This window comes from Eptatretus burgeri, chromosome 1, assembly GCF_056783735.1.
Source record: "Eptatretus burgeri isolate ZD-2024b chromosome 1, Ebu_testis_v1, whole genome shotgun sequence".
NCBI lineage: Eukaryota > Metazoa > Chordata > Myxini > Myxiniformes > Myxinidae > Eptatretus > Eptatretus burgeri.
The window spans coordinates 92,619,734-92,639,733 of NC_140961.1; the positions used below are offsets into that span (position 1 = coordinate 92,619,734).

A 20,000-nucleotide genomic window follows, 5' to 3' on the forward strand; every position below is an offset into this window, starting at 1 on the left:
AAAAGGCCAAAAACGGTCAAATGTATATGCCTTTGATGCTAAGGAGCAGAATAACCTCCAGATCGTGTCAGGCTTGGTGGATCTCCAAGGTATGTCTCACATTGGAAACCCCTTTGTGGTACCGGAGTTGTGTGCGGGTGTGGAAACGTCGCTTGCTCCACTGGCCGACTCTGAGTGGGGAACAGAGAACGCTGAAGTATCTCAGCATGTTTTAAGTGTTTGTCCTGTTTGCCAAACTTGTTCAGACGAGTTAACAGCTATGTATGACAGTGATGGAGAAATAGATAAAGGGGAAAATCCCTGTGAGTGAAATGTTAACCCCTCCCTCACAGATGATGATGTAAGGGTTATAGAGGGGAAGGACATGGACAAGGCAAATTCGGAGGGGTCCGTAAACAGAGCAAAACTTTCTGTTGAGCCAAAAGTAAGTGTTCCACAAGTAATAGGAGAGGCCATAGATGAAGCACTTGATTCAGATGAAACCTCTTCTACCCCACATTTCAGTGCTTTAAGCTCTCAAGAGGATGAAGGGGGAAACGACACAACCTTAGTTTCTCAAGAAAATGTGATTAAATTCCAGGATGATTGTTACTCGGGCTGGTAAAGAGCTTCAAGAATAACTAACAGAATGGAGATAAAAGTAGCATCCCTGAACATCAATGGAGACCACAGTTGTGTGAGTCGCCTCCAGGTATTTCAGCTCTTCCAAAATGAAAAAAATCGATGTGTTAATGCCACAGCAGACACATGCAATCAGTCCTCTGAGGATGAGTGGTGTAAAATCTTTAAAGGTTGTCTTTTTTCTCGAGTGCGCTTGTTGAGGCCAAGGCTGGTGTTGCAATAGTGTTGCATCCTCGACTCCAGCCTTCGGAGATAACTTGTAAGGAAATTTGCAAAGGTTACTTACTGTCTGTGCAATTTGTCAGAAGTAACCTAAAGATTTGCATGACAAATGTTTACTGTCCTAGTGCTAACTCTGAAAGAGGTGCCTTTCTGTACAAGTTGGCAGAGTTTGAAAGCACCATTGACTTAACCATGTTGTGTGTCTGGGGGGTGACTACAACTGCACCCTCAACCCACAACTTGATCGGAACACTTGTGAGCCTCATCCACCCAGTGCAAGGCCTTTGGCGCAGCTCGTCAAAAAGTTTAAACTGGTGGATGTGTGGCGGGTACAAAACCGTAATATCCATTAGTGTACATGGGTTTTTGTGCATCAATAAATATTTTGACAATGGCTCGCCTAGACAGAATTTATGTTAATCATGAAATGGTAAACATTGTTCAGAACTCTTATATAAGGCCGTCTGGTTTTTCCGATCATCACATGATTGTTATGGTGTGTGGCTTTCCTCATCATGTCTGTGGAAGTGCATATTGGACTTTTAATTTGAAACTTTTACAAAGTGCACATTTTATAGAAGCTTTTAAAATGGTATGGGAAAAATGAGAGTCACAAAAGGGTTCATATTTGAACTTAAGACAATGGTGGGACAGCACAAAGTCCCAAATCAAATGTTTTTGCCAACAATACTGCTCTTACAGCACAAACAATGCTTTTGGTGTGATATCTGCTTTGAAAAATGATATACTTATCTGTGAGCAGAAAACTGGATTGTCTGGTGTCAATGTCCATCCAGCAGTTGTCAGAGAAAAGGACCCTTCTGGCTGAAATGGTGAAAGAATGGGCGGCCGGTGCATTCGTCCAACTGCGGAAAGAAAAAATCCAACTTGACACACCAAACAAAGGGTTATTCAATTTGGAAAAAACGGTCAAGACCTCTCAACAAATCCATGATTTGTGTTCTTCTGGTGGTGATTTGTTGACCTCCCAGTGATATCAAGCATGAACTACAAGACTATTTTTCTAAACTCTTCGCAAAAACAGCTGTGAATGAGGAGAACAGGAATGCGATGCTTGAACAGCTCCCTTTTCTGTCTGAAGACCAACAACAATTGCTTGAGCCTGGCATTTCTCTTGGAGAACTTACTGCTGCACTCAAGGGTAGCAAGGATGGGAAAGCCCCTGGACTAGACGGCCTTCCGGCTGAATTTTATCAGGCTTTCTGGGAAATTCTAGACCCGATTCTTCTTGAGGTCTTTCAGGAGAGTGTTGAACAAGGTAAATTGTCATTGAGCTGCCAGAGGGAAGTTTTGTGTCTCCTTCCGAAGAAAGGAAACCTACATGAGACCGTAAATTGGCGGCCTGTGTCACTCCTCAACACGGACTATAAAATATTGTCAAAAGCACTTGGAACCCATCAAAAGGAAGTCATCTCTTTCTTGATTGGCACTGATCAATCATACTGTGTTCCAGAACGTTCCATATTCGAAAAAAATTGTTTTGGTGAGAGACTTGATCAGTCTCGGTCGAACTACATCTCCTGGTTTTGGTTTATGACTTTTAGATCAAGAAAAAAGCTTTTGACAGCGTTAACCATTCTTTTTTGTTTGATGTATTAAGGAGAACAGGGTTTGGGGAAAAATTTATTGCTCTGGTTAAGTTATTGTACAAAAATGCATCTTGTCTGTTGAAGGTTAATAATAGTCTTTGTTACCCATTCCCCTTTCAGCGAGGCATCTGTCAGGGCTGTGTGCTATCAGGCATGCTCTGCAATCTATCCATTTAACCTTTATTACTTTCACTTCGGAACTCTTTCCCGGTTCCGGTTATTTCTTTCCCGGTTCCGGGTTTGGAGCGACGAGAGGTCTCCTTCGGGGCTCCCTGCTGACGTTCTCAAAGTTAAGTTTCCGGTCGTTATTTGTCCCGTTTTAACTGTTTATTTTTCTCACCTACATGTTACTGTGTGTTCCCAGTTCGGTTTTGTTTCAAAAATCGTGCTATTTTGTGAGTATTTTTGTCGACGTTCTTACCTGGTGTTTGAGGCCTACCGGTTCCACTCGGTGTTCGATCGTTTTTTTTTTTTTTCTCCCCATTACCTTCAATTTCTATCCTCCCCATTACCTTCAATTTTCATCATCCCCACTTTCCAAACATCCCCCATTCTCCCAACTAATCTCTTTCTTATCTCAAAAAAAAACAACAACAACAACAACACGCTCACCTTCTCCCGATTCTGCTTCTTCTTCTTCCTCTTAACTTCCTCCTCGTCTTCTTCCTCGATTTTTTTTCTACACTTCCATGACCTAATCTGTTGAACTCTCTCAAACATTAATATTAACAACAAAAACGATCTGGGAATGCTTCATCTTCCTCACTCACACATGTGGTACTCTTTACTGTTTCATAATGCACTACTCTTCTGCTATTTCAACAGACTGCTCTCATTTCGAGCTCTCCTTCATTCCTTGCCGAAAAAATCCAACGATTACAGTGCTTCTTCTCTCCATTCTCTGAATTCGCCTTCATTGCATCCATCAAGAATTGTGTTAAATCGCATCTCTGACCTAAAACTTTTAAAAACCACAGTTTGCCATGGATGTTCGCTTTCCATCAACTTATTCTTTTTTTCCAACTTCAGTGCCAACTCACCCCCCTCACCCCTCACCCCTCACTCTCAAAGCAACCATCCCACTCTTCTCCCTCCAAGCCTCCCTCTCACCTCTCTCAAAAATTCCCCCCTCACCTTTCGTCATCCCCTCACTCATCCTTCTCAAAGTTGTCCCCCCTCTCATCCATCAAGCTGCCTCCCTCCACTGCCCTCTCACCTCCATCTCTTCACTCCACCTCCTCAAATCCTCAACTGCCTACTTCCTTGTCTCTTGTCCCCCCTCTCCCCCAGCACCACAGAGCCTTTTCTCCTCCTCATTCGGCCCCCTCCCCTCGCATTTCTGCAATACCCCACACTCTCTCAACAACCCTCCTTACCTCCCCCCCTCGTCCCTTGTCCTACCCTCCCCCTCCCCCTCCACCTCCTGCACCCAAAGCCTCCTCCCCTACCTCTTCATTAAAAGTGTTGTCCTCAAATATCCGGGGCCTTCGCTCAAACCTTTCAGATCTTTCCATACAGGTTGCCACTGACAAACCAGACATTATCTGCCAAACAGAAACTTTCCTCTCCCAAGACGTGTCTGACTCCCTAGTATCTCTCCCCGGTTACTCCCTCTTACGGTATGACAGACCTGAGCCTCGTCCTGGTGGAGGTGTTGCTCTCTTCATCAAATACTCTATTCCTCACTCTCCATGCACTGCTCTCACTACCCCACACCCCCAGGAATACCTCTGGCTTCGGCTTCCCCTCCACTCCCACCTCATGTTTATATGTGTACTGTACCGTCCACCGAACAGTGATGACTCCATCTACACCTCACTATCCGAAAACATGGACCATCTTCTATCTTCTCATCCAAACTCTCTCTTCCTCTTATGTGGTGACTTCAATTGTCATCACGCCAGTTGGCTAGGTGTGGGTACCTCTCTCACCTGCCAGGGCACCTCAGCAAAAGCTTTCTGCGACTCATTAGGACTGACTCAATCGGTCAACTTCCCGACCCGGATCTCAACCAATGGTACTCCATCTCTTCTGGATCTGATTTTGACAAATTTCCCTGACAATATCTGCTGCTCTTTTTTTCCGCTCCAATCGGTTCTTCTGACCACGTCCTTGTCAAAGTGGACATCTCTCTGGCTGTTATCAGAGAACCACCTCACCGCCATCGAGTCTGGCATTTCACTCAAGCCGACTGGCAGGGTCTCCGAGCAGCCATCAAACTTACAGACTGGTCTCCCATCACTACTTTCTCAAACATCAACTCATCCTGGGAATTCTTTCAAAGAAACTTGCTCTCCCTCATGCACAGATTTATCCCCTCTCGTGTTCAGTTGTCCTACCCTTCCTCCCGCCCTTGGTTTACTGAAGCTTGTGGCAAGGCAGTTGTCCTGAAACAACTTGCCTTTGCTCATAGAAAGCAAACCCAACTGAGGGCAATCTCAGTTCCTTCCACAAAGCTCAGAACAAGTGTGTATCTTCCCTCAGGAGAGCCAGAAAACAACATCTTTCTCATCTCAAGTCTAAACTCTCAAACCTCTCTCCCTCCTCAAAATCCTGGTGGCGTTTAATCAAATCTGTTTCTGGTATATGTTCCCCCTCCATCCCCTCCCTTACCTCAAATGGCCGCACTGCTGATACCACACGTGATCAAGCTGAATGTCTAAACTCGGTGTTTACAGCTAAATCTTGTGTCTTAAACCCATCACTTTCTCTACGCACTTTACCCAGTCGCACCCAACTGTCCCTGGACTCTGTATCCTTTTCTCCTGACAAGGTGGAGAGCTTGCTTTCAAACCTCGAGTCAGATTCTGCAACCGGTCCAGACGGCATCAGCCCACGTGTCCTCAAAGCCTGCTCTTCTGCTCTTGCTCACCCTCTCTCTGTTCTATTCACCCTCTCATTTGCCCAAGGTCATCTGCCATCTGCTTGGAAATCTGCTAACATCACTGCCCTGCATAAAAAAGGTGCAAAAACAGATCCCTGCAACTACAGATCAATCAGCCTTCTCCCAATCATCAGCAAGGTTATGGAATCCATCATCGCTTCAGACATGAAATCCTTCCTCTTCTCCAATGGCTTGATTTCCAATCATCAATTTGGTTTCAGAGCAGGTCACTCTACCCTGGATATGCTGCTTCTGCTCTCCCATCAATGGATCGAGGTCCTCAATGCCAGACAGGAAATCCGAGCCGTATCCCTGGACATATCACGTGCTTTTGACACAGTCTGGCACCCTGCACTAATCACCAAACTCTCTTCCCATGGTATTCAAGGCCATCTCCACTCATGGCTTGCAGACTTCCTCTCCTGTCACAGTCAATGTGTGGCCCTTAATGGAGTTCTTTCATCCCCTCTTCCTGTGCAGGCTGGAGTTCCTCAAAGTAGCGTTCTGGGCCCTGTTCTTTTTCTGGTTTTCATCAATGACCTCTCGGACTCTCTGGAAAATCCTCTATTTCTCTTTGCAGACGACTCCACCCTCTGCCGTACCATCTGTCATCCCTCAGACCGGCAAGCAGCACTTCTTCGCTCACTGCAGATCTGGCTAAAATCACAAACTGGTCCAACACGTGGAACATGTCTTTCAATCCAGACAAATTTCACACTCTCACTATGTCTCTTCGAAAGTACGGTTTAGAAAACCCCCCCCATCCACTTTCTCAACAATCCTCTGGAAGAAGTCTTTTCTTTCAAGCTTCTGGGTCTCACTATCTGCCATGACCTTTCCTGGGAAAGTCACATTTCCAACCTCGCCTCAAAAGCCAGTCACCGACTGGGAATCCTCCGTCGTTCAAAGTCCTTCCTCAGCCCTCTTGAGCTCCTGACCACTTACAAAGCTTTTGTCCATAGCCTGATGGAGTACTGCTCTCCCCTCTGGGCTGGTGCTCCTGCCTCCCACCTTTCTCGGCTTCACGCTGTCGAAACCAGGGCATTTAAGATCATCAGCATCTCCCGCACTGAAGCTGAGTCTTTGGGCCTCTCACTCAATCACCGCAGGTTGGTCGGTGGTCTTTCTGTCTTCTCCCGACTCCTCTCCAGCCTTGCCCCCCTGCTCTCTCTGCGATTTGTCCCCAGCACATTTCCACAGGGCGCTCAAGGTCCGCCAACAACCCCATTCTGGTAAAACTACCAAAATCACGAATCACTGCTCATCTTCACTCTTTCATTCCTCTTTTTTCCCACCTTTGGAATAAACTTCCTCACTCTATTCTTTCCCATTCTTCCCTCCAGGCTTTCAAAACAGCTGTTCACCACCACCTCTTATCATCCCTCATCCAAATCCTCGATCTTTTCTACCTCCGATAATCCACCCAAGCCCACTTCCTTCAATTCCCCTGCTTTCCTTCCTGAAAGTTCCTGTAATGTCCATCTTCTCTTCGCCATGTTCCCCGTCCCATCCCCATCCCTCTCCCTTCCACAGTTCACCTAATGTGTCTGTTCCCCACTGTTTTGTCCCTTCTACCCCCGCCCCTCTTGTCTCATGCTCCCTTGCTGTGAGTTGTGTGTTAGCTCTCATACGAGCCTTGACAAGGTATACAAAAAAAAAAAACTCAGTGGTTCGGAGTCTCTCTTTCACAAACTCCTAATTCGTTGTTTCAGCTTATGCTGATGATATTTGTGTTGCTATTGCAAATCAAAAAGATGTTTCTGAGGTCTCTCGTTGCCTTACCCAGTTTGAGCTTGCTTCTACTGCAAGGGTAAATTGGAAAAAAAGTGTAGCTTTTTGGGTGGGCCCCAGATCGCCTTCCCCGTCCCTGCCTGTTTTACCAGGAGGAATACAGTGGAGTAGTGAGGGGTTTAAATATTTAGGCTTATTTCTCGGAATTGAAGCGTATGAACAAAAATTGGGAGAACTTCCGGGAAAAATTTTAAATTGAAACTGGCAAGGTGGAGAAGATTGTACCAACTTCTCTCGCTTAAGACACAGGTGTCAATCATAAATAACCTGGTGGTTCCTTTTATTTGGCATAAAGTTATCCCACTTGAACCTCCGAGATACTTGGTCACAGGCATTCAGTGTTCTGACTGATGTTTTCTGCGGTGGCCACCATTAGCTGGGCCCAGACGTGGTCTCCAGACCCCGAAATGCTGGTGGTCAAAATCTGATGCATATCCCATGTCGGATAATGGCACTCCGAATTTCCACGATTAAGCGCCTACTGTACAGTGAGTGTGTTCTTGGCGACCTCTCACAAACACCTGGTTGCAAAAAGTGGAAAATCTGAAATATGACCGTGAACTTTTCCTCATGACCTGCAACAAATTGACATGTCTCGGCTACCCAGTTTTCATCAGATGGACGGAGGTTACTGTTTTCACCCGTCTGTTTGTTTGTTTGTTTCTTTGTGAACAGTATTACGGAAAAACTCCTGGACAGATTTCGACGAAACTTGGTGGGGGGATTAGGTATTGTCCAAGGATCATGCCATTAGAATTTGGACATGGTCCAAAGTGCAATATGGTCGCTATGGCGGCCATTTTGAAAAAATATTTGGATTTTTGTTTTTGCATTTCTACATGTTTTAAGTGATTTACAACCAAAAAAAAAAAATTTTGCAACTTTTTTTCAAAAAAATTTCGATTTTATTTGAAAAATATTTGAATTTTTTTTTTTACATTTCTACATGTTGAAAGTGATTTCCAACCCCCCCCCCCCAAAAAAAAATTGTTGGAGAAAAAAAATCCCAGAAATTTTGCAAATTTTTTTCAAAAAAATTTAGATTTTCTTTTTTGGGCATTTCTACATGTGCGTCGATCTAGTTTACTTTATTCAATCGTGGTTCAGTAGAGTCTGATCCGTTTTGACCTTCAATGAATAGGATATCAGGTTCACTTAAGTGACCCAAGCTGTTAGGGTTTGTTAGTGTGTTTGTTTGTTAGGACCGAGTGCTCCCCCTCGAGTTTATGCATTGTTTCACCAGTGTTGGAATAAACATTGTGAGACCTGTTGCATCCATCCTTGAATGCATGGCGGCCTGTAAGCTCACTTTCATTAAAAACTGGTGTTCGTTCTGCTCGTATTGTGGAAAATGTCTTGAAAGCAGTATTTCAAACCTTTCATAGACTAAACATTGGGTGGGCCTGGGTGGATGATGTGGTAGACTCACGTCTCTATTTCCCTGAACTTCAAATTGCCTCAAAAAAACAAGAGGGTGTGTTCTCCTCAAACTTAGAGGAAATTGGTGTGTTTCACGTCATGGGGAAAACGGTTATCTACAACATATGTCTGGAAGCATGTATACCTGGTTTTACAAAACTTTTGAACAATCGTTGGAATGAGACCTTACCTGCTGGAGCTTTTTTAACTCTTGGGCGAACTGGAGAACTGAATTGGAGACTAGCACATCAAGCCCTGGTCACACAGACATGTCTCCATTAGTTTAATTCTTCTGTTCTAATTTCTTGTCCTTTTTGAGATTTGATTGAAAATGTTGCCCACGTTTTTAATGAATGTAAGAGATTGGTACCCCTCTTTCTCTTCCTTCAAAAGCTTTTCTATAAATTTAATTTTGTTTTTTCCTTTCCAGTCTTTATTTATGGAATCGGGGGGAATTATAAAAGTAAACCAGTCCTCTCGTTTTTGTCTTTTCTGTTGGGCATTGCTAAACTGGAAATTTATAAAACCAGGAAAGCAAAATTGAAGGGGAAAAATGCAAATGTGCTTTTGTGCTTTAAAGGTATGGTTTCGGCACGAGTTAAAATGGAGCAGGATTATCTTTTGAGCCTGGATATTGTGGGTGATTAGTGGTACACTGATGAGGTTTTGAGTTTATTTTCGTGATGGAATCTGTTTGTAAATGTGTAAAGTACTTTCAGTTACTTTTTGCATATATGTATTATTCTGTGGTGGTTTTGACATGAACAGACACCCTTGTTTGTATTGCTTTTGTTGAATTGATTTTTGCTGTAAAATCGTTTGGATTTGTTTTTGTGGAGTGTGCTTTTTCTGATGTGTTTTGATACTTTTATAATAAAAGCATTCAAAAGTCTCTTACACAGCATCAAAGGGGATATGTTGGGTGGTTTGCCATTGCCTTCCTTGCAATAGTTATGGCAGGAATTCTAAATTTGGCCAGGTTTCCGGTAATAGCACACGAAGGACACCATGGGATCTTTAAGGTCCACCACCTCATGCCGGCAGACAGGACACCCATTTAACGTCCATATGAGGGATGGCGCACACATTGATGAATCTGCCTGTGAAACACCTGGATGACAGTTTATAGCTTGGCCGAGATTCAAACCCAGGCTAGACAGCTTAGAGGTGAGTGTGTATACATCTAGGCTATCCTGCCAGCCTAAGTTACATTGGGAATGCACAAATCAATGCATTTGAGATTCAAAACTGGGGTCCCAACACTGTTAGCTGTGTGCTCAGATATAAACTCCAAATATGCCATACAAACAGCATATGTTAAATAAACAAGCTCGAATGAGCTAAGATCCTCGTCCTCTTAATGACGTCATAAAAACGAATATGACGTCATTGTGATGTATCAGGTTTGCGATAAATTGTCTGTGCTAATGCCCGGCTTGATTCCCGCAAACAAAATTCAAACAGCTTACCTTGTTTCGGAGATAATGGTATCGTCGATTTTCATTTGCGGCGATATTATGACGTCAACTTTTTTTTAGGAAGAATTTCCAAAATCGGAGATGGTTACTGCCTGTGCGTGGGCTTTCTGCATATACATGGCAAGTTACACGAAGATCCGATGAAAACTCTGCGTTGTGAAACAAAAAATGTCAAAAAATAGGAATGACGTCATAAAAATTGATATGACGTCATAGTGATGTATCATATGTGTGCTAATTCATCTCTGCTAATGCCCTGTTCGATTCCCACAAACAGAATTCAAAAAGCTTGCCTAGTTTCGGAGATATATTTTTTATGCGGTTTTCATTAGCGGAGATATTTTGATGTCTTAACTTTTTTTTCTAAGAGGAATTTTCAAAATCAGAGATGGTTACTGTCTGCGCAGGGTATTTCTACATATATATACCAAGTTTCAGGAAGTTTTGATGAAAACTGTAGGCTGTGAAACAAACTAGTTTCGGAGATAATGGTATACGCGATTTCCATTAGTGGCGATATTATGACGTTAACTTTTTTCTGGGAATAATTTCCAAAATCAGAGAGGGTTACTGCCTGTGCGTGGACTTTCTGCATATACATGGCAAGTTTCACCAAGATCCGATGAAAACTCTGGGTTGTGAAACAAAAAATGTCAAAAATAGGAATGACGTCATAGTGATTTATTATATATGCGGTAATTCATCTCTACTAATGTCCTGTTCGATTCACGCAAACAGAATTCAAAAAACTTGCCTAGTTTGAGATATTTTTTAGGCGATTTCCATTAGCGGAGATATTTTGACGTCATAACTTTTCTTCGAGGAGGAATTTTCAAAATCGGAGATTGTTACTGTCTGTGCAGGGTATTTTTACATATATACACACCAAGTTTCAGGAAGTTTCGATGAAAACTATAGGCTGTGAAACAAAAAAGTCCACAAGAACAACAACGTGAGTAAGATTTAGAGATCCTCCATGAGGATCTAAAAACACGTGTTTCGGCATTGAAGTAGTGATTAAAAACAAAATAGGGTCAGAATAACCTGTTGTGTTGTTAAGAACATTTTTTTTTAGGCAAGAATGACTGTTTTTGCATGAATAAGGCTTCTTTTGTAAAATATTTTGTTTTGTCCAGAACAAGCTAAAATACTCACTATTTAATGAAAATCAGGCGATTCTGCATTTGATTTGTGATTTGGAACAAAAAATGGAGTCAGAACAACGTAATGTCTTGTTAAAAATGCATATTTTATACAAATAATATAGTTTTTGCATGAATTCGATTTCTTGTATGAAATATTTTGTTTTCCTTTGAGCAAGCTAAAATGCATACTATTTGATGAAAAACACGTGTTTCTTCATTAGAATATTGATTTGGTACGATAAACGGTGTCAATCCAATCTAATGTGCTGTTCATGCCGCAAACAAGCTTTGATACATCACAGCTGATGAAGGTTGTGGTCATGTTTCAACAGAACTGCATGTGTAGCTTCTGAGAAGAAAGCAAATACCTATACGGGGGAGGAGGGGGGGAGGGGTGCAACTCCTGTAAACACCCTTAGAGCCCGATTTTGTTCATGCCATGAACAAACTTTTGTACTTACATGGTGATGAAGGTTGTGGTAAAGTTTCATCAAAATCGTATGTGTAATTTCAGAGAAGAAGATGCAAGTATTTGTGGTTGGATGGACGGATGATGTGCCATCCCATAAGCTCTCCGGAACTACGTTGCAGGTGAGCTGAAAATAATTCCAGGGAATATCACGACAAACGTGTTACAAGTGGAAGCTGTCAGAGGTTCAGTGAAGATTTTGAAAAGAGCCCTTGGAACGAGGCTATGAGAACAAAGTTTCACAATTTGGTTCATCATTCGCGATCCTTTACCGAAAAAGGAGGTGGAAATTTTGAGTTCTGGGAGAACTTCCTCCCACCTTCTGAAACCCACAATGGAGATAACAACCAAAATAGTAGGTTGTGATTTTGTGCGAGTTAATAATTCCAACTGATGAATGCAATTTGCATTGTTTTCACATGAACCTTCAAAAAATTTACATTTAATTGGCTGAATTGCTGCAGAATGTTATTACATGGAAATTAAGGATGATGTGAAACATCAGTAATTGCATGCACCAATATATGTTGAACAGTTGCGTTATTTATAAAATACATATGTATAATATATATCTGATATCTGTTATTGATATTTCACACACAGGAACAGAATGTTGACTGCAAGTCCACTGATTTGCTTACTGTATGAATACATTCTCACAACAACAAAGTTTCTTATATGCCTGCTATTGCTTCTATACCAGAAAATACCTTCTGTGATGAATGATGAATGTATCTTCCCAACTGGACGTGGGCTAAAGAGTATGGTTTCAAAAGGTGACATAATACTGGGTGGGCTTTTTCCTGTTCACTTTGGTATGGTGCATGCTCAAGAATTCTTCCAGAGTTCTCCAAGTTTTCCTGGCTGCATTGAGTAAGAATTGTTATTCTCTCCATCTTGTTATTATTCCAAAATAGATATTTATGTGATTGTATTCGTTCCGACTTTGTTATTTATAATTCAGAATGAAATTTTTTCAATATGGGGCTTCAGATAAATTTTTGTAAAAATTGTAAAATTAAAATAACAAGATAGATTACTTTAAAGTAATTCAAGTGAAGCCTAACCACTCAGAGTTTGTATATTTATAATGCATATTTGTTAGGAGAAAATAAATTTCTATTTTGAAATTTGATCTTGGAAAAAGTGAATTTGAAATATTGGGACATGAATTAATCATATTTTGCATGCACAACTTTATCACAAATTTAATCTTTGAGAATTGTCATTCTATGTGAGTATTCACTCGTGAAAAATTGGAAGCTGATTGAGAGAGATACAGGGGTTGACGAGGTTTGGACTGACAGAACAAAAAAGGGAACAAGTAGACACTCAATAAACATAAGAACATGACCTTGAAGATATCTGTTTCAAATGTAAATAAAAAATTGGAGGATCTCTGTTTTAAGTCATGTAAAGCAGAGTCACGTGTACAACATTACAGACACGTTTTTGTAACTGCATAGAAACTGAATCATCAATAAATTGCCCCTTTCCTCTGTGGCTTGCGATAACTCGGCACATTTCATATTTAACCATCGTGGCTCAGTTTGGAGCAGCTCAAGTTACCTTCCCATAACAAAATATCATAAATTATCTTAAGATATTACTTGATTCAAGAAAAGCAGTGAGAATAAGCAATACATTTGAAATAATGGAGGTTTTTGTTCACCGACCTTTCTTTCATTGTAACATACAAACGACAATCCGAGCCAACCAGAATGTTAGATAATTGTTTGTGGCTGACTCATTAAATGATGGGCCAAGGATTGGTATTTCTTCTTCTTTATCATTAATGGCCACTATTATCCCACATTGTGGGGTCAGCCAGGGAACCTTGGCCTTAGTCTTTATGAACTGACTGGCCTTACCTGACATTTGACTAATTATGGAAGGAATTTGGAATTTGGCACTGGTGGTGGCGATATCTCACCTACTCTTCACGAAGGACACCATTGGATCTTTAATGTCCACCAAAGAATACTGGCAAGCAGGATTCCTGTTTAATGTCCATTGGTATTTATCGAATTGGTATTTTTGGAACTAATTAATCCGAAGGTGGATGGAGGCTATGTTTTCACCCCTGTCTGTCTGTTTGTGAGCAGGATACTGTGCATGACCAGGTCAAAAACAATGATATACTGTGTAGCACGATATCTCAAAAGGTTATGGAGGAAGTTGGCTTAATCTTGGTGGATGGGTTGGGTGTGTGATGATGACGAATTGATTTGATTTTGGTGAAGATCCGGATACAGATCCGATAATTTTTTAAGTGGTGGTGGTCGTATGGCAGGTTAGCTACTGGGGTGGCTGTGATTTCTTGAAGCGCGACTGTGTTGCTGATGCAGTGCCCCTCTACCAGTACACACACTGGAACTAGTACTCATTTCACCGACTTCGGAAGGATGACAGGCTGAGTCAACCCCCTGGTGTATTAATTCAGCGGCTGACAGGGCTTGAACTCAGGACTCGAGGATCCCAAGCCGCCACCCTAACCACTGAGCCAACACCAGGCTGTATTTTTAAAGTCATTCTTCACCTTTGGAAGTGATAGGGCAAAAAACGCTATATAATCACAATATTTACAAAAGTTATGTCCAGATGTGGCTGAAAGTTAGTGGAGAGTTTGGTTGTGTGACAAGGACGAAATTTTTCTATGTTGGTGAAGATCCAGATCTGGATACGAGAATGTTTTCATATTTTGAGTGATTCTTGACCATTGAGAGATGGGGCCAAAAACGATATCCAGCATATTTCATAAAGTTGTGGACGCATTATGACAAAACTTAATGGTCGAGTTGGGGAGGTGATAAAAACAACTGAAAACATTTTGGTTCTGTACCATCTGTCATACATCCAGCCCTGGCAGGATGTTGCCAAGCTCAAGGATGAGAGGGTAGCTGAGAAGCTTGTGAACAGGTTGAGTGGGGATATGAGGGGACCTGGGTGCTTTTGAGAATCCTGAAGAGTGGTCGAGTGCCTTCAAAACTACCATCTTTGATGTTGCCAGTGGAGGCCTTGGAACTCAACATCGGGCGAAGAAGAATTTTGTCTCTCAAGGGACACTGGACACCTTTGATCAGAGTCACAGGGCCAGGCTGAAAGGCAGAGCTGAGCTGTTCAGGGAGCTGAGGCATAAAACTGTACATGGGCTAAGGATAGACAAGGAGGCTTATGTGTGAGGCATCTGTGAGGGGGTCAAGCATCACCTCTGGTCAGGTGATTCTCGTCCTGCTTACAGGGGAATTCACGCATTGCATTCCTCCAGGCCCATCGTTCAGTGTACTGCACTTAGAGCGGAGTGTGGTGGGCTCTTGATAGAGGAGTCCGAAGTGAAGGCCCCCTGGGCCGGTTACTTTGAGCGGCTGTACCAGGCTGATCCACCAGCTGTCGAGTTGGATGTTAGGGGTGTTACTATCCTTATTGCTGACCCTCCCATCAACTGTGATCCACCTTTGCTTGTGGAAAATCAGGCTGTAGTGAACCGGTTGAAATGAGATAAAGCTCCTGGTGTATGTGGCATCCATGCTGAACTTCTCATGGCTGGTGGAAATACTGTACTCATGTCATTGCATGCAGTTCTTTGCTCTGCCTGGAAAATAGGCATCGTCCCAACTGACTGGAAGAGAGGCATTGTTGTCCCTCTCTGGAAAGGGAAGTGTGATCGCCAAGACTGCAACAACTACCGAGGGGTGATGCTGCTCTCAGTGCCAGGCAAGGTCTTTCCTCAGAATATTATTAATGGGGATCACCACCATCTGCTTGAGCTTCCGATTAAGGAGCATTCAGGCTTTACACCATCGAGGTCAATGATTGACCGTATCCTTGCTCTTCGGGTCCTCACTGAACACAGATGAGAGTTTCAGCACAGGCTGCCTGTAGCCTATGTTGGTCTCTGCAAAGCCTTCGATTCGGTGAATCGGGATGCCCTCTGGAGGATTCTTGGTTTTTGTGGGGTGCCGCCAAAACTGATCAATCTGATGTGTGAACTATAATCTGGTATTGAGAGTGCTGTGAGATATGGTGATACCATCTCTGACTTATTTCCAATTAATACTGGAGTTTGTCAGGGGTGTGTGCTGGGCCCCACACTTTTCAGTGTTTGTATGGACTGAATTCTCGGGAGGATGTCGGAGAGATCGATCTGCATTGCATCGTTTGGGAATGTCAAGAACTGTGACCTTGATTTCGCAGATGATGCAGTCATCTTTGCTGAGACCCTGGATATTATTTTGAGGGACCTCAAGGTGCTGAATGAGGAGTCCGACTCACTGGGATTACGGGTTTTCTGGGTCAAAACTAAGAACCAGGCTTTCAATGACATCTTGGATGATGCTGTCATCTCTGTACCTGTTTGTGGCGAGGATGTTGAGGTGACAGAGAGATTCACTTACCTTGGCAGTGATATTCATGTCTCTGCTGGCTGTGAGCCAGAGGTCAATATATGTCTGTATTGGGCCTGGGGAGTCATGGATTCACTGGATCACAGGGTGTGGCACTGCTGGTACCTGTGTGGGAGGACGAAAGTCTGAGTCTTCAGGTCCTTGGTGCTTCTAGTCTTGCTCTACAGAAGTGAGACTTGGACTCTGTCTGATGAAGTATCTGAGATGGCTACTTAATTCTTTTGGTACCAGGTCTGTTTGGAGAATCCTTGGCTGTCGCTGGTCAGACGAGCATTTGCTGAGAGAGACTCGGATGAGATTTGTTAGCTGCATAGTCGATGAGCATCAGCTGTGGATGTATGGACATGTGGCTCATTTTCCTGATGCTGTTCCTGCTTAAGAGATTGTCTCAGTGAGGGAGCCTCATGAGTGGAGGAGTTGAATGGGTGGACCACGTGCCTCTTGGTTGCAGCAGGTTGATCAGCACCTCAGGGAGATGGGGATGGGCCAAGCATCTACCCATGGGTGATGTGCAGTTTGCGTCAATTATGTACACTGCCTGATAAAGCATGGTCACAACACCAAACCGCCATGTTGGAATTTCTTTGAACAAATCTGCCACAAGAGGGGGCTATAAAGTGTTTCAGAACAAATAAAGCAAGTGGCCATTGCAAACAAAATAATTGTTTGGCATTTTACAGTTGCAAAGTAGTTTATTGAACGTGTATGATAGTTTAAACCAAAAGATTCGGTGTGCAAATTACTTTAACATGCAGAATAAACACATTTCGAGAAAATCACATTTTTGTGTTTCACGATGCCATACACATGTGGGTAAAAAATAAAATTCACTTGTTAATAAAACGCCCTAAATACATGTTGTTGATATTAAAAAAATAGTTTATATGGATCGAGTGAACAAAATTGATATCAATTAATGCACAATGTAAAAAACACATTTGACCTTATTTGACCTTGAAAATGACCTTTAAGGTCAACATCGAGGGTGGCATCCATCCACATTTTCTTCCCCACCCTATGACAGATTGATTGAGCATGGATGCCTGCCTGCTATTAACAAAAAATGCACCCCAAAGTTAAAAAAATACATATTGGCTGGTGTACTATGTGATATTTTTTCAGTTTAAAAATGGCATACCTCTGTGAAAAATTGATGAAATGTCTAAAAAGTCATAATTTTTCTGTAACTTATCATAATAGTGAACGCAGTGAGCTTCATACTTAACGCGTGCAAGTGAGAGAATAGGAAACAACAACAACAACAACACAATACCCCTGGCTATTTGGAATCCGTGTCATCAGCTATGACCTTTTGCTTCCGGTTGTTGTTAAACGCTGTGCGGTGTATAAACACGATTGGGTTTTATTTCTATCTTGTGAATATTACTTAACGCGTGCACATGAGAGAATAGGAAACAACAAAAACAACACAATAATCTGGCAATTGTGAATCCGTGTCCCGTTTCCATCTTGACCATTTTGCTTCCGTTTTTTTTTTGTTTCTGGTTTTATTTTGTTTCTGGGTTTTTTTGTTTCCGGTTTTTTTTCATGGGGAATGATGCATGCCGGGAGATCATGACCGGAAGTGTTTATTTATTTATTCAATTATTTTTTTCCCAAAGTTAATTTTATACTTCCGAAAGTGATTTTTTTCATGACAGGAAGTGTTTATTTTGTATTGAACATTACCAGGAGTGATTTTGAAACTCTTTCCGGAACTTTTAATTTATTTTATTCTTGACCAGAAGTGATCGTTTATTTATTTATTAATTCAATTATTTTTTTTCCCAAAGTTAATTTTAATAAAGATATCTCCCGCATCATCAAAAAAAATTTTTAATCGTGATTTACGTTATTTGATCGCTGATCCCGAATCCAGGCCGAAGTAACCGGAAATTGCGTCAAAATCATCAGCTGTGCGGCGCGTACATGTACCATGGTATAGTTGGCAAGTATACAGTTGTGAACAAGTTTTATGTAAAGTCAGAAGTGAATGTAAGAAGAATTCTACGTTCGCTTCTCGACTTTGCCTATTCCATATTAAAGCCATGCACCAAGTTTCAGTTGAATATGTAAAAGAATATGGAAAAAAAAAGGTGTGAAAAACGGGAGGTGGGACCATGCATGTCTGAGAAATGGTTGGGGACACATTTAAGGAACAAAATGGCCATCATTTGTCCATCTTGGGTCTGATGTCGAAAAAAATTGATGTGCATATGTAAAGCATCATGTTTTGTCTTTGTGCCAAGAAGGAATAAAATCATTTCATACATTTCCGAGATATAGTTGTGGACGCACGCATGCACGGACATGAAAATTGAGACCACATCCATAAGCCCGAGTAGGGATGAGAAAAATGTGGCAGGCACAGGGACTAGAGTGTTATAAATGCAAAATAAAATAAGTATTTTAAAACTCATTTGTTTATTCCAACTTGCAAGTTTCCTTTGTACATGAGGCATGGTGTGTGTTCACTAAACCCTGCTGGGGAAGGTGGTTAGAATTGTTAATTCCGCTGGTCTCTTGTTGGAGAGCATCACCAATTTAACCTCCCCTGTGGATTTGCCTTTAAAGGCATGCCAAAATGCTTTGTCAAGTGTTAAATCTGCAATTGCCAGCCACTACACTGAATATCTTCTTACAGAACAACAGTTTATTATGAAAAGGCAAAAACCGACAAAAACGGAGAATCCCAGGATGAAAGAAAGATTGACATGAAAACGGGCACATAAATAAAGAAATAAAGTACACTCACCATCAGATATAATGAAAACCCACAAAATGCAATAAATACAATCAAATCAAAATCGTCACTAACGCACAACAGGGTACCAGGAAAGGTCTTTTGGGCAGACATTATGGTATTCACGAGTTCAGAATTACTCCTGACCACAATCAACAATGACTTCAGGTTGTGCGTGGTGAAGCGAGAGATAATATTTTGGCATGGCAGGTAGTGCTTGTCACTCATGGGCCAGTGGAGTAACGTGGTTCCGACACTCTCACCACTCACAGCTTGGAGTGGCACATTGATTGGTATATATCAGTTTACCCATCCACTGGTTGAGTGGATTTTGCACTCAACTCAACTCTCGACTCTACTACTCCTCTTGGACTGACGAACACGGTCGCTTATATCAGCCCCGTGGCTTCTCCCTCTCATCTTTGACCCCCTCCCTTCGACCTTTCACCTCGCTCCCCATTGGCCCGAGAAAAAGTGGGCGTGAATGCTTTTTGATCCATAAATTTGCATATATCGATCGCCCTCCAACGCCCTGGGGGCGGGGCCAATTCGCCCCTCGCTCACCGATTGGACGGAACAAAAGTGGGCGTGTGTCGTTTTTGATCCGTTTTTGAAGCACAAAATCCGTGATTTTGTACACGCTGTTCGGCGTGCGCCCTGCACGAGTCCAACACCGGTACCCACAGGCGGCGCAAGAACGGTGGCGATGCGACGGTTGCGAGGTGTGACGTGAAGGTCGTGGCGGTTGTGGTGAAGCGGTGGTTGGTGGTGGTAACAATGGCGGTTGGTCCAAATTAAAGATAGTAAAAGAAAAAACGGCTATCCTGAAGAGTCGCAGCACGCATAAATGACATGTATTCCCACTAGACAACGGGTTTGGGCCAAACTACACGTACTTACCGAGATATCTCACCTAAGGGACCTGAATGGTGGTTTGCGAATTTGGTAACCACAACACTACCCCCTCCCCTTTTTACAGACTCGTCCCGAGTCGTCAAATTTTCGTGTGCCATCATGTGTAGTTTTCCCCTAGTACATTTTACCTACGGATCCCTGAGTGCGACATTCATGGTATTCGTGTCCCCAAAATAAATAACCTGAGGGCTGCGTAACTATCTAAACAAACTCACTCACACGGACGACTTAAATAAAATTGCCGGCGCGAGGACAGACATGCCGTGGGCGCACTCATATTTACAGTACATCTTAACCTTA

General features: G+C 42.4%; 1 protein-coding gene across 1 annotated transcript in view; it reads left to right on the forward strand.

Annotated features, from left to right (window-relative positions):
* LOC147034963 (extracellular calcium-sensing receptor-like) overlaps positions 1–20,000 on the forward strand; it is a 212,106-nt gene that overhangs the window by 1,592 nt on the left and 190,514 nt on the right. Inside the window, exon 2 of the mRNA XM_085860796.1 lies at positions 11,685–11,761. Within this exon, the coding sequence (XP_085716922.1) occupies positions 11,685–11,761 (77 nt within the window). The remainder of the gene's footprint in view (positions 1–11,684; positions 11,762–20,000) is intronic.